Source organism: Anser brachyrhynchus (genome assembly GCF_964034855.1).
Source record: "Anser brachyrhynchus genome assembly, chromosome: 2".
NCBI lineage: Eukaryota > Metazoa > Chordata > Aves > Anseriformes > Anatidae > Anser > Anser brachyrhynchus.
In genome coordinates, this window is record NC_137695.1 from 156,186,166 (window position 1) to 156,200,383 (window position 14,218).

Sequence of the window (14,218 nt, forward strand, 5' to 3'; positions counted from 1 at the left end):
CTGAACTTTGCAGTTCACTCACAAAAGAAAGGCCTTGCAGTAAATTTTTTATGTTATCTCTGTTTTGGCATCCAACTCATTCTCATTCTGTACTCGACTGTGCATAAATTATCTTGTGCACCAAAAAAGATGAAAAAAGGGGAATTATTATTACTTATCTACCTGACTTGGGTACATTGGAGTCTTAACCATGGATAAGGACATTCATTAAAGAATATAATTTTTAAAGATGTTTTTCATTAAGATTTTTTTTCCATAAGACTGTTCTTACTATTCTATGAGACTCATGCATTTTTTAGTGCTGTGTGCTGACAGTTCTTTGAACATGGGAAAATTTTGACAATACAAATCTAGACAACTAGGCTGAAATACCACACATCAAAATCACAGTGGGTCTAGGTAGCTGTTACCTCATGCCTAAGTGGAAAGTACTCTTATAGGATAAATAGATGTTTTCTCTTGGTTTCCGTATGAAATTTCAATCATTTGAATGAATTTGCACCATTTCACTATGAGGCAAATTTTTCTTCAAATCCAAGAAATTCCATAGAATCATAGGATATCTGGAATTGGAAGGGACCCAACAAGAACCATCAAGTCCAACTCCTGGCTCCACACAGGACCACAGACCAAATCAGACCATGGGTCTGAGAGCATTCTCCAAATGCTTCTTGAACTCCAGCAGCTCAGTGCTGTGACCACTGCCCTGGGGAGCCTGTCCCAGTGCCCGACCACCTCTGGGTGCAGAACCTTTCCCTAACCCCCAGCCTGACCCTCCCCTGTCCCAGCTCCATGCCGTTCCCTCGGGTCCTGTCGCTGTCCCCAGAGAGCAGAGCTCAGCGCCTGCCCCTCCGCTCCCCTCGTGAGGGAGCTGCAGGCCGCCATGAGGCCTCCCCTCGGCCTGCTCTGCTCTGGGCTGAACAAACCAAGGGACCTCAGTTTGCTCCTCACACGTTTTCCCCTCCAGACCCTTCACCATCTTTGTAGCCCTCCTTTGGACACTCTCTAACCATTTTCTTTCTTTCTTATATTGTGGTGCCCAAAACTGCACACAGAGCTTGAGGTGAGGCTGCACCAGCATGGAGCACTTCCCTTGACCTGCTAGCAATGCTAGCACACTTCAGAAGAACCCCACATTTAGGTTAGTTTACCCAAATATTTGCATGCTTTTCAGGAGCATGTCAGACAGCTGCACCATTTGTTTCTACAAGCACGGAAAGTTGGGTTTATTTCCAACAAAATTCAGTAGACCAGTTGTCAAAAAGAGTAGAATCAAAGCACTTCAATTCTCTTCCTTTTTACAGGAGAAGAAAGACAGGAAGAGAGGGGAAAAAATAATAATAAAAAAATAAAATAAAAAAATGAATCCAGACTCTCTAACTCTTTTTCAGGCAGGTTTAGTAAAATCAGAGAAACAGTACTCTCTATCACTCGAAAGTCTTACAGGACAGATGAGAACAGCAAAGCTTCATTCTTTGCACTGTGTGTGCTTGATGTGAGCGTATCATTGTCATAATATACCCATTAGGTGCCAGGCACTTTGAAGCAGCTGGCTAATAAAATGAATATAACCCAGTTGCCTGATTCAGGCTAGAATTGTTACATCCTCCTGCCCAGATAGGAACAAAGGATAGAGGTGAATTGTCAGATTAGCACTTCAGCAGATGTACTGAGGAGATCATGCACATTTTTTCTATGCCCATAAAGGACTTCAAGACCTGCAACTAAAGCAGACTAACAGAGAGCTTCTTTTAAATGCTTGAAAGATGTTCTGTCTTCGCAGCTTATGCTCTCCTTAGTGTGTTGCCAGTACTGGGCAGCTCCACAAGGTGTAAGCAGCCCGCAGATTAGCTTTTCATGTCTAAAATCTATACCTGCAAGTGTGCATTATTACAATTACATTGAAAATGCACTGTCCGTATCGGAGCTCCTGGGAATGGACTGCAGGAGGAAGAGGTTCATAAATAGCAAGGTGAGCTTCTGATAAATTTGGCAATAAGATCACTACAATACCATCATTTTTATTTTACATTTTTTTTTTAGAGTACAACACTGCCTCCACTCTCTTCCCTCAGACACGTCTCATTTAATTTTTCTAAATAAAATATTAGGAAGACACTCAGGCACATTCTTGCATCACCTTAGGAGCCCTTCACTTTCTAATGCCAACTAGGGTCTGGTAGTGTCTTCTTCAGACTGTCACCTGCTCCCCCCGAGTTCGCCCTCCTGCTGTGCAGTGATTCCCAGCCTTCAGGCACACTTTCTGGGATGCACCAGTTGCATCTGTGCTTTCAAGAGCAGCCGTGAGCATGCTGATCTCTTGTCCACAACTTGTGGAAAGTTGTCTGAGAATGCACTGTGGTGCTCAAATCTGCTTGGAGAAGACCTGCTGGATATGGCTAGGCCTTATCTAAGGTTCTCAGTATCTGCAGACAGAAAGTCTGGTTTGGTGGTGAGTCCTCAAAAAGCAACAGACATGGTCTTAAGCTATCTGTATTACCCAGGCCAGAAAAGTCCTGGGCCATCAGAAGCCCTGATGACAAGGCTTCTTCACCCCACCTGGTTATTCAGTCATATTTGTGTCAAACATTAGCAGAAGACTCTGCAACTGCTCCAAGAAATGTTCAGTATAAGCAGGGGCAATTGAAAAAGTTTTATTTTGGCCAAAAAGTACCGCAAATGCATTTAAAAGAAAGATTAAATTTGCAGGAACCATCTTAAAAAATTAAATCTACACTATCTTTCCTATAACACAAATGGTGACTCGTTAAAGAACGTTCCTTGTTTTCTGCCAAATGTACTAACCCGTATATTCTTTTATTTCTTCAGCAGGAACAGGAACAGCAGTTCATGCCAAAAGAATATCATACCTCCTTCTTTCCTAGAAGTCTTTCTGAAATGTATAACCGTACTCCTGTTGGCCAAACTGTCATTAGGGTATTTGGCACCATATGACTATGTCATCTTCTGTGAAACCTCATATACACTGTGTAGGTGGCTCCTGCATCACATTTCTAACATCATCCAATGATGACTCTGTACTCACAGATCTCAAAATCTTTTCATTTCAAGTAGACCATGTTATGAGGCATGAATGAATTCCTCTATGAAATGGTTCCAAAAATCTTTAGTCCATTAGTAGTCCGTTCCAGCTGCGTTACAGCTAACTAAAGCACTGCAGCCTTCTAAGAACTCCAGCAAATGGTTGCATATTCATATGCATGTCAGGACAGGAGCTCAGTGTGTGTGTGCACCATCTTCACCTAAATCTCAGTTGAGGATCATACAGCCAAACAGAACCTGAATCATACTGCAGAACAGCAACTGTTTTATATCAGCCCCTCTTGCAGCATGCTACTTGAGATGGCTCTGAAGTCAAGCAGATCAGAACTTGGAATTTAATCTTGCACTGTAATCTGTCCTGTTAGTTACAAGGTATTCACAGAATCACAGTATTACTGCAGAAGACTTATGAAATCCCTTATGAATGAAATTTTCAGGAGATATAAACTGGCGTAACATCATATCCTGAAAGTCCAGCTGTATAAAACAGCAGAGGGGCCAGCCAAGTAGACGTTTAGTGGTTTTCAGCTGTTCAGCACAGATCTGCTAACAAAAAGGGAAAGGGACCCAAATCTGCTTCTGGCTATGTCTGACTTTCTGTCCCCACCACAATGAAGAAAGCTATGCCTATTCTAATAAATCCAACAGGCCTGAGCTCCACATGCAAAGATCACAGATCATAGAAACACAGAATGGTTTGGGTTGGAAGGGACCTTAAAGCCCATCTAATTCCAGCTCCCCTGCCATGGGCAGGGACACCTCCCACCAGGCCAGGTTGCCCAAAGCCCCATCCAGCCTGGCCTTGAGCACCTCCAGGGATGGGGCATCCACAGCTTCTCTGGGCAGCCTATGCCAGTGCCTCACCACCCTCCGAGTAAAGAAATTCTTCTTTCATTTTTACAAGTCTAGTTGGCATGACCTGAAATTGTGCGGGTAAACGTGCTTAGTATTAAACAAACCAATGCTCACACCACTGCTTTGGCTCTGTTTGGTTTGCCCGCATACTTGTATAACCTTACAGTCCTACCCCTATATACAGCAGATACGGAGGTGAAGAGATGTGGCCAGTGTCTTCCAACAAGCCAGGTCCGGAGTTACAAATGAAACTGTGGCATCATGACCCAGGCCATGTCCTCATTGCTGGGCTACGCTGCTAGAAAGTCTTTTTGTTTGGGTGTGTGCTAGAAGAATCACTGCAGATCTGAGCTGTAGCTTCAGAGAAGGAGAAGGAGCAGGAGATGATTACTGCTCTTGGCATTGTAACTTCTAAATCTGTTTAGAGAAATATTTGTTTTTGCAGCAAAATTTAGGTAAAATGGTAATCAATGCCTGGAATTGTGCTTTGGCAAGAACTGTACTAATGGTGAATCAGTAGCTTCTGCTAATCCGCTCTTTCTCCAACATCTGTAGGTTATCCATGTATATCCACCAAGCCCAAGGCTTTGATTCATCCCAGGTATTCCGTCATTGAATAACAGCCTTTAATTAAAAAAATATATCTAACCACCTAAGATGCCTGGTGACTAATAAAGACCCTTAGGAGAAGTCTAACTAGCTAGACACAACAGAGTCTAGGGAAACATTCAAACACAGTATGTATCAAATGACATCTCTAATCAAATGATCATTAGCAGGAGCATTTCGTATCCTGTCGCAGACCCTGACTGATCACTGTCCTTTACTCAGCTAATACGCTCTATTAATCTTACTCAAGAAACAATGTTTCACAGCAGGCTTTAAAATCAGGACAATTCAGAACTTGTCAACTCATAAGTAAAGCACAGCAGAGTTATTTGCTAAAGCCATTAGCTGATATTTTCTAAGCAATGGAAAAGTACAAGAAAGCAAATAAATGCCCTTTTCTACTGTGGCACTAATGTAAGACTGCAGTCACCATATTCTCTGGAAGAAGATTTCTAAAAGCCAAGGTTACAGTTCTATTCAACTTCATGCAATTCAATTGGAAGCCTATAGAAACCCACCTACCAAAACGTATTTCCTCCCTCTATTGTCCTCTGCCCATTACCCTAACATGCCCACAAATAGGGCTCTCATACCCACTTTTTAACACCACTGGTGCTGACTCAAGTGCCAAGAATTACAGGCAAACCCCGTGACCTCCTTCATGGATTAAGGTACAATCAAGTCTCTGTGACTACCTAAAAAAGTAACCCATCAAACACCAATACTGAGACTGAAGTGACTGTCTGCACAAAGGTTAAGCACGTATCCCACTCCCACCCTTATCTATTGCTTGACGAGATGTTCTTCCTACAAACGGGCTGAAGCAAGGAAAGGCAGGCTCAGAGCATTCATGTGATACGATCAGGCCCATCATGAAATTTCCTTTTTATCAGTACTCGAATATTTCAACATATAGCTGTGAGTCAGAGAAAGTCTTTTCAAAAAACAAGAAAACAAAACAAAACCCAAGAAGAAACTATCTAACCTCCGCGTGGAGAATGGTACACCAGTATTTTGTGGGAGCTTCTTTTTGAGTACAGACCAAACAAAAAAACAATGGCTTCAATTTATATTAAGTATTGTAAGTGTCTTTGGATTTATTTGACTTCCAAGACAACAGCATTTATCTGAAATTTCAACCTGTCCATCTTACTAGAGGCTCTACACACTCAGAATCATATCTTAACAGGGGTAAAACTATTTCAAGTTTCATTCGCAGGAAAACTGCACTCCATTTTTACATTTTTAGGAATCTTCCAACCCATTTTCCACCTAAAAATAAATTATTTTGTAGGTCAGTTCACAAGGCTTGGCAAGTTCATAGATAGCTTCTATGAGACTTTTATGGGAGGCTCTGCTGGATTTTATGCTTTTCTACAATTTACCAAGAAATATGATGCAAGGGACTATTTGTCTGTGATCAAAATCTATTTCCAGAAGATATCTTCTTTGATCTTTCCTATCACTCATTGCTTTTCCTAAAGGTGTTTTGCTCTGTTTTTAAAAGACTAATCATATGGCCATGTGTGACTCAGGAGCATCCCTTTAGAAGGTACACGTCAGTGGGAAATAAACCTATTATTTTAACCTCTGATAATCATTAGTATATAGAGAAGCTCCAAAGTGTCTGTGTGGGGAATAGGATCAAGAATCCTCTTGGCACCAAGGAGCACACACAAAGAGAGGAGAAGAAATTACAAGAAAATTTCCCAGGGTCCCACTGGGCACTGCATACAAATTCGTGGAGTTTCATACCAAGAGGTACTGAAAGTTGCTGGACCATAAAGAAGGAATAAGAGAAAGGATCCAGGCTTCACAGATCCTTAAATAAGTAGAAAAGTGAATGTGAGTCAAAGTACCAACACTTATTGAGCACAGCTGTCCTCAGCACACTGAGACATACATTAAATAAAAAGAGCAACTCACCCTTTGACCTGATAAACCCGGGACTCCAGGCTTGCCTTCTGGACCAGCCTCTCCCTTTAAAAGTGAATATATTTTTAGAAAGTTAACCAAGTTAAAAACAAACAAACAAACAACAACCTAATGAACTATGTCACCATTTTCTGGGCTACCGCTACTGAATGGCTACCTAGACAATTCTTAACTGATAATTACATTGTCCTGTGAGCAGAAGAGAATAAGAAAACAGGATAGAGAAAAAGTGACAATGCCCTGATTAAATCCAGAGCACACAATTACATAGTTAAAGCCAGATATACCTACTTAATGCATCTTCACAATGCCATCAATTTTACAAAACCCAATCAACGGTGAAACGCAACAAACAATTCAGAAACAAGGAAATACAGAGTGTGTGCAAATGAGGCAGCAGTGATAGTTAGAAGTGAGATTTCCTGCAGAGCTGGGTTATAAAATGTACCTGGTAGAAGACACAATCAAGTGAAAAGTAAGAATACTGGAGTGCCTAAATTGTTGCAAATATTGTGTTGTATTCCCTGCTGAAACACAAACACACATCTCTTATTCTTCATATGCAAAAAAAAATTTTACTGAGACATTGTGGCATAAAGCATTTGCAGCAACCATTCTTTGCCCATCGTTCTATGATGGCTTACGGGCTACCAGCGAGGCTCCTCTCTGAGGTGTGCTGAATACTCATTCAGCTCCTCAGGACGTTAAAAATGGAAAAAGAATCAGCTTCTGCAGGACAACAGCCTTGAGGAAATGTATACCTCTGTGTCATGCCTGCCCATGTCCTGGGTGCCACCTCCATACGTTCAGAGTGGCCATCTCAGCAGGAGAGTTTCTCTCTCCAGTGAAAAAAACAGAAGGCTGGGGGCACTGTTTAAGCTCTTAGTGTCCGAATAATGTATAAGATTTTGCATGTATCCCTCAGCTCAGCCTGAGTTTCAGTTTCTGGGGCTTGTAAGAAGTGAGATAAACCACTTACTGGAGGTCCAGGAAGTCCAGGTTGGCCTTGTGGTCCTCGTGGGCCAGGTTCTCCCTACAGACGTAAGGTAAGAAAAAAAAATGTTAAAATACCCATAGGAAAAATTATATGGGCAGAGTACTCATGCCGGACATCTGTACAGGACCTACACCGCCCCTTTCCTCATAGGTCCCAAAAAAAACAGTGCAGAGACCAGCTGGTTTTCTCCTTCACCCCGGAGTTACTTGAATTATCAGCACTCATTAGACTGCACGCAGACTGATCCACCCACACTTAGGCAGCATTTATCCGTAACTGGCTCTCTGTTAATCAAAGGTAGTAACTCTGCCACAGACCCTGGGCTATCCTGGATATTCCAGGAAAACACTGTGGGCTGGGGTTCAGCGGTGGAGAAAAGCAATTCCTGCAAAAGTAGCTTCCGCAGCATTTTCCCCAGAGCCAGCACAGCTGTGAAGGGCTTTAAAGCATTGTATGCATGCTGCATATAATTACATGAAATAGGAGTAAAATACAACCTATACACATAACAACACAAAGTAAAAAAATAAATATATGTAGGAAAATTGACTGAAGAAATTGGTGTCTTTTCCCTGTTTGAGTGCCCAGGTTCAGAGAGAAACTCAGCATAACACTCGGACACAGTTTAACTTTTAATTTAACACTTTCCAGGATGTAAAGAATTGCATAGCTGACTCCTTCCAATTTACACTTGTCACTCATGTTAAATTCATTGCACTTTAAAAGGAGGTTACCCTTTTCCCTCTCCTGTTTATTTTCCCCGCTGTAAGTATATTAACTTGTTTCTTGATGTCCTGACATTGCTTTTATCCACATTAATTTTGAAATATCCTTCTAAAGCAAAATCTAATCTAGCAGGCAGTTAAAATACGTAAGAGCATCCTTGCAGCAGAAGCGCAGATATTGAATCTCTCTTACTTGCTCGCCTTTTAAGCCTTCAGTGTGTACCTGCAATAAAAATGCAAAGTTACAGAGGGAAAAAAAGAGAAAAAGACACCACAGGAGGTGCTGGGGTGTGACTATCCCACCCAGTGTATTTTTCTCTCCTCGCCTTTTCCTCAAGGTACACCGTAACTGCGACAGCTCCTCGAATCCTGTTGCAGGCTGGGGGATATTTTCTATTTAAGAAGCTCAGACTGTCAGGGTTTGCTCACTCAGTTCCCTGTGAAGGGATTCGTGAGGCTGTATAAACAGTAAGAACATCATTCATTATCTTGCCAGTATAAATAAGTTCGTAAGTTCTCCTTGATGCAACCATTGGGGCTGTGACTGACAGCTGTCAGTTTTCTCAGCCCTCTGCACCCACCTCCTGGAACTTCAGTGGGCACTGGGACAAGGCAGTGCTCATTTTCAGGTTTCATGTACATCTTTCAAAATCTCTTGGCAACTACCGTCACATCAGTAATTTGCCATTTAAGCAGAATAGTAAGAGGCTCCTTCCCATACAGTTGTTATTCTCTTTTTTTTTTTTTTTTCCCCCCAGATGTCTTTCTCCCTCCCTCCTTTGGTTTCTACCACTTTCTAGTTGAGGAAACTGCTCACTACTTTTCTCATGATGTCCAGGGAGCTTTTAATTCTTAACTTTAGCGCCCAGTCCTTCTTTGGCACAGTTTTATATTCAGTACTACTGGTCTCAGTAACTTCCTTAATGCATTCCACCAATAGTCCAAGAGTGTTGTTTTCTTATTTTAATCCATTTTTTTGGAAAGTAAAAGGGGTACGCTCTAACTGCTTTGTTACCAGCCCCTGCAGAAATCAGTTTTAGACCTCTCTTCTGCATATTTAGTAAACCTTTTTTCTTCATTCACTTGGAGATGACCTCTAGACATCCTTGTGCCCCTGAAGGCACCACTGTAGGGAAAGGGATGCTTAAAGACGTGTAAAGCTAGCACCATGCAAAAGATCAGCCCCCTCTCTCCGATTTTCTTGGTTTGTCTTTTACCACTTTTGTTGGCATTGGCTCAACAGCTGTCCCGGAACCCACAAAGTCATGTCAAAGCATTTCTCTGATTTACCTGAGGTAATGTTTCATTGTCTCTTCAAGTCCTAACCTTGACATTTCAATATCTCCCAAAATTGTGGCAGCACATCTCCTCACTGGAATTTATCGTGGTCCTTCTTCAGAAATCTTTACTGGTTTAAACTTCACTTTTTTTTTTTTTTTTTCAAATCTATTTAAGAACATTTAATAAAGTTCTCGAGTCCCCAGCTTCCATATTCTATTTTCACACAATAAAGCTTATAATGTTTGAAAAAAAAATAAATCTTACTGAAGAGCCTGGCAATCCTGGGAGCCCTGGTTCACCCTGCAGGGAAATACAACAGAAATTAAAAATAAAAAAATTAAAAAAAAATAAAAAAATAAAAAACATAACACAAAACACAGCATAACACACTACATAACACAGAACAAAAGCAAACTTCCCAACATGTTTTCCAACTGCTGTTGTACATTCTTATTTTCTATACCAACCTATAATTGATAGATATGAATATGCAATCCCAATTAACTCATGTCCTTTCTACCCTACAAATGAACATATGCAGGAACTGCTTGTCTTCTGTGCCACCGTGATGTTACACACTGACTCCAATGATATTTACTGACTTAAAATGGTGCCAAATTCCTTAAGTCATTCTTACAGAGTAGAATGATGCTGTAAGTGTTTGCAGGACACTAGGATGCTACTCTGCATGATCCACTCTACATGATTTACTGCCACCTAGGCTATCCATTTATTCCAGCAATGTGTCTCCAGTGGTGTCCCGTATTTACTATGCTTTATGACTAAGCCTCCAGAAGGTGTCTCTTTTACTTCAGGTACAGACCAATGCAAAAATTATCATACAGTTTCCTTTCATACTCTATTTCTTCATTACTCTTGTAGGTCTCTGAGTGACCCAGCATACCTTTCATTCTCTTTCCTCTTGATTACTATTTGTTATTTATTCCAAAGAGAGTCCATACTATGTCAGAAGGACTGAAGAGACACATGTCATCCACACTGAAAGTTATGGAGCAAGGAGCTAAACATTTTCTGGAAGGGCTAGATGCAGCTACTAGAGAGAGATGGATGAAGTGTTATGAAGTCAAGATTGTTCTCTGCTTCAGCATCCTGGAGCACAAAGATATTGCTATCTGTTATCATGTCCATGGATATGCCCTGATTGTAGATGCTTCTGAAATCTCACCTATATCTTTTCAATCTGATTGGGAAAGTAATAACATTTGCTTCTGATCTCTGCCATCTTGGATAAGGTTTACTGCTTGGACGAGAAAAGGAGAAAGAAAATCTAGAACGGGACACAACTTTCTATTCATGTTAAAGAACTAGATAGGAAATATCAAAACCACAATGTCAACCTGGAAAAGGGCTGTCCTGGAAACTCTAATAAATCTGCAAAATAACGAGGTTGAAATTGCTGCTGAGAGCAATTAATAATTATAATGCAGGTAAAAGGACTGGTCTCATCTGATTGGCACTTTCTGAGTCAATTCTACATCTCCTGGGTCACAAAACCAGCCTCTACACAAACACGTTGACGTTTCTACTCACCTTTTGTAACTGAGGAAGACTTCTAGGGCCAAACTACTCTCTACTTCTTTCTACTTCCACAAAGAGGGTTAAACTAGGTAGAGGAGCTATAACCAGACCTGTTTTACCTTTCACTTTTGCTCATTTCAGATTGAAGCAACATCAGGAAAGATAAACATTTATATATTCACAAAAACATAAATAAGAGAAATAATAAGTCAAGAGCCATGATATTTCCAGCACTGGGGGTTGTAGGAGAAAATAAGAAATGTCTCTGAACCCCTCCTGTGCATCTCATCCCAACTCACCTTTTCTCCTTTGGTCCCACTGGCACCTGGAGGGCCTGGGCTGCCAGCAGGGCCCTGTAAAAAGGAAAAAAAAAAACAGAGAGTTTTACATACTTTGTAAACTTTTACCTTTGTTTTACTTATTCCAGGTCATCATTTGCAATGCCCTTTAAAGTACAGGAGAAACAGAAGGTTGCAGGTTTGGGTATCAACAGTCCAAACAGCTATGTCTCATTGCACTGCGATAGCTAATACTACACACAAGGCTGCTTTGGCTCTACCATGTAGACAGGAAAGGGAATAAGGACGGAGATGCCACAGCAGGCACGATAACAGCAATCCAATTTTCCAATTTCAGCTGGTTCAGAAGGATTGCAGTTCAGGGAGTAAATCAGCGTCAAACACAAAATTTAGGATAAAATTCAGGCGTGAAGATTTGCCCACTGCTAGGTGTCTAGACATGAAAAAGGCAGAAAAACTTCAGAATAACCCAACTTCTGTAATAGGGTGTCACTTGGAGAAATTGTTCCTTAGAAGTAGTAAACAATCAGCATCCACCTTCACATCCCTCTGCAATTCCTCATTTCATCCACTTTTGCTGCAAGTACAAACCAGTCCTGTAAACAATGCAATGGGCACGGTGAACATAGTTCATTGAGATGCCAGTGCCGCATCTAACACTGGGAAACATTTCCATCTTATAAGGATAGTGATAAACACTAACCAGAGAAATATTTCACGGCATAGGATAAACCATGGCTGAGGAACAGAGCAGAGAGAAAGTGATGATTAACAATCAAATCTCCCACAGAGAAATAGAAAAAAAAAAGTGAAATAATCTCTATCAACTCACGGAAAAGGAAGGTGTAGTTTAACAAAGACTACGATTGCTTATGACACTATACCTTGCCATCTAACTACAAAAGATGTCTGATATGGAAACAAAATGACTTCCCAAATCAACCACACCAAATTGAAACTCTGCCAAAAGAGCGAAAGCGAGGCAGCTGGGCAGTTTCTCCACCTCTGCAAATGCAAAATCATGCCTCAAAACGACCCTTTCCATAGAGGGAAACAGCGAGGGCTAGGGGATAGGATGCAGACATAGCAGCCTGGAGGCTTCAGGCTCAAGGGTGGTAACTATTAGTTGCATGACTTTTGGCAAATCGCATCACTTGTCTCTGTTTCTTACTCCATCCTTTGCTATTTAGACCAGAAGATCCTTGGTAGTAAAGAATGGTTCTCATTAGGGACAGTACACTGAGTAATGAAAACAAGTCTTGTGGGATCTATAGATAGTTTTAGATACAGACAAAGTGTTATCTATCTAATCAGCAGAAGTGCACTGATTTTATAGAATATCTTTCTGGTTTCGTCTTGTCTTAAAAATGTAAATAGTTCCAAGCTATAGTTTTTCTGTTGAAAACAAACCAAACATATTCAACCCAGTTCTCTTCCTTTCATGTTGTGGGTGGAAAAAAACACACTTTATAAAAATCAGGATCAAACAGCTAAATTTTTATGTGTGCTTCCTTATGTCTTTAATAAAAATTCAGACAAGCTTCTAACCTATCATGTTTAAAGGATTGGCATTACTTTTAAGTGGATATTGCATTACTTTTTTTTTTATTTAAAAAAAAGGAGAAAAAGAAAAAGAAAAAGAAAAAGGAAAAGGAAAAGGAAAGGGAAAGGGAAAGGGAAAGGGAAAGGGAAAGGGAAAGGGAAAGGGAAAGGGAAAGGGAAAGGGAAAGGGAAAGGGAAAGGGAAAGGGAAAGGGAAAGGGAAAGGGAAAGGGAAAGGGAAAGGGAAAGGGAAAGGGAAAGGGAAAGGGAAAGGGAAAGGGAAAGGGAAAGGGAAAGGGAAAGGGAAAGGGAAAGGGAAAGGGAAAAGGAAAAGGAAAAGGAAAAGGAAAAGGAAAAGGAAAAGGAAAAGGAAAAGGAAAAGGAAAAAGGAAAAAGGAAAAGGAAAAGGAAAAGGAAAAAAAAAGAAAGAAAAAGATAGAAAACAGCCAACACAGAGCCTTAGAATAAGGATTCTGAAAACTGCTGATGCAATGGGTCCTGCCATGACTCAGCAGCAGTCCAAGATAAGTTCCAAATTTAAAGAAACTTTCACTCACTCCAAAGAAAAGCCTCCAGTTTCTGAGTATTTGCCACATACCTGATTCCCCTCCACACCTGGCTTTCCTGGGAGTCCATCTAGGCCTCGTTCTCCCTGGAGAAGGACGAGAAAGAATCACTATAACACATCTGTGACGTTTGGGTTAGCGTTATACAAGAGATGTCCATGTTATTCTTTCCAAGCATAAAGATGAAAGAAGAATAATTCAAGCCAGCCCAGTAGAGAAAATACATATGTGTACTCAGAAAAGTTGCTGGGAGCATCCAGAAACAAGAAGGTGAACAAGACTGTGTAGTCAGTATGAAACTTCTATCCCCTCTAACCTTGCTAATTTCTGGCACTTATCTAGCTAGAAAACTTAGCATTAGGTAACTGGGAGGTGAATTCTGAGAAGCGGTTGTGTGCCAGCTTTCTACTTGGGCATCCTTCCTCTGCCTTCTGACCCAGGTTCATGCAAAGCAGGAGAACATCGATCTGTAATAGCTCTTACAAAAATAATGAGCCTACAGTCCAGGAACCGGTTGTTTTTACCCAGTTAAGAAAAATGTTTGATATTTCACCTTTGCTTTCTTTAACCTGGGGGATCAATTAATCCATTCTTATATGTCTTCAGAGATGGACAGTCCCCAAAGTCCACAGGCAACCTATTCCACCACTTTACTTTTAACACCTGCAGATACGTTTTCCCCCCGTGTCTAAACCTGACTTTTTTCTCACTACCGTTTCAAAATAGTATGTCTTTCCTCATCCCTCCAGGCACAGAAAACAGATTGCTCCCGTCATCCTTACAACAGCCTCTTATGTATCTGAAGTCT

At 41.0% G+C, this 14,218-nt stretch overlaps 1 protein-coding gene across 2 annotated transcripts in view; it reads right to left on the minus strand.

Annotated features, from left to right (window-relative positions):
* The window catches only part of COL22A1 (collagen type XXII alpha 1 chain), a 235,502-nt gene that overhangs the window by 81,351 nt on the left and 139,933 nt on the right, over positions 1–14,218 (minus strand). For both annotated transcript variants that reach the window (XM_080578502.1, XM_080578501.1), the window contains 6 exons: positions 13,443–13,496; positions 11,304–11,357; positions 9,730–9,765; positions 8,378–8,407; positions 7,442–7,495; positions 6,454–6,507 (listed from right to left, as the gene is read on the minus strand). In XM_080578502.1, the coding sequence (XP_080434628.1) occupies positions 6,454–6,507; positions 7,442–7,495; positions 8,378–8,407; positions 9,730–9,765; positions 11,304–11,357; positions 13,443–13,496 (282 nt within the window). The remainder of the gene's footprint in view (positions 1–6,453; positions 6,508–7,441; positions 7,496–8,377; positions 8,408–9,729; positions 9,766–11,303; positions 11,358–13,442; positions 13,497–14,218) is intronic.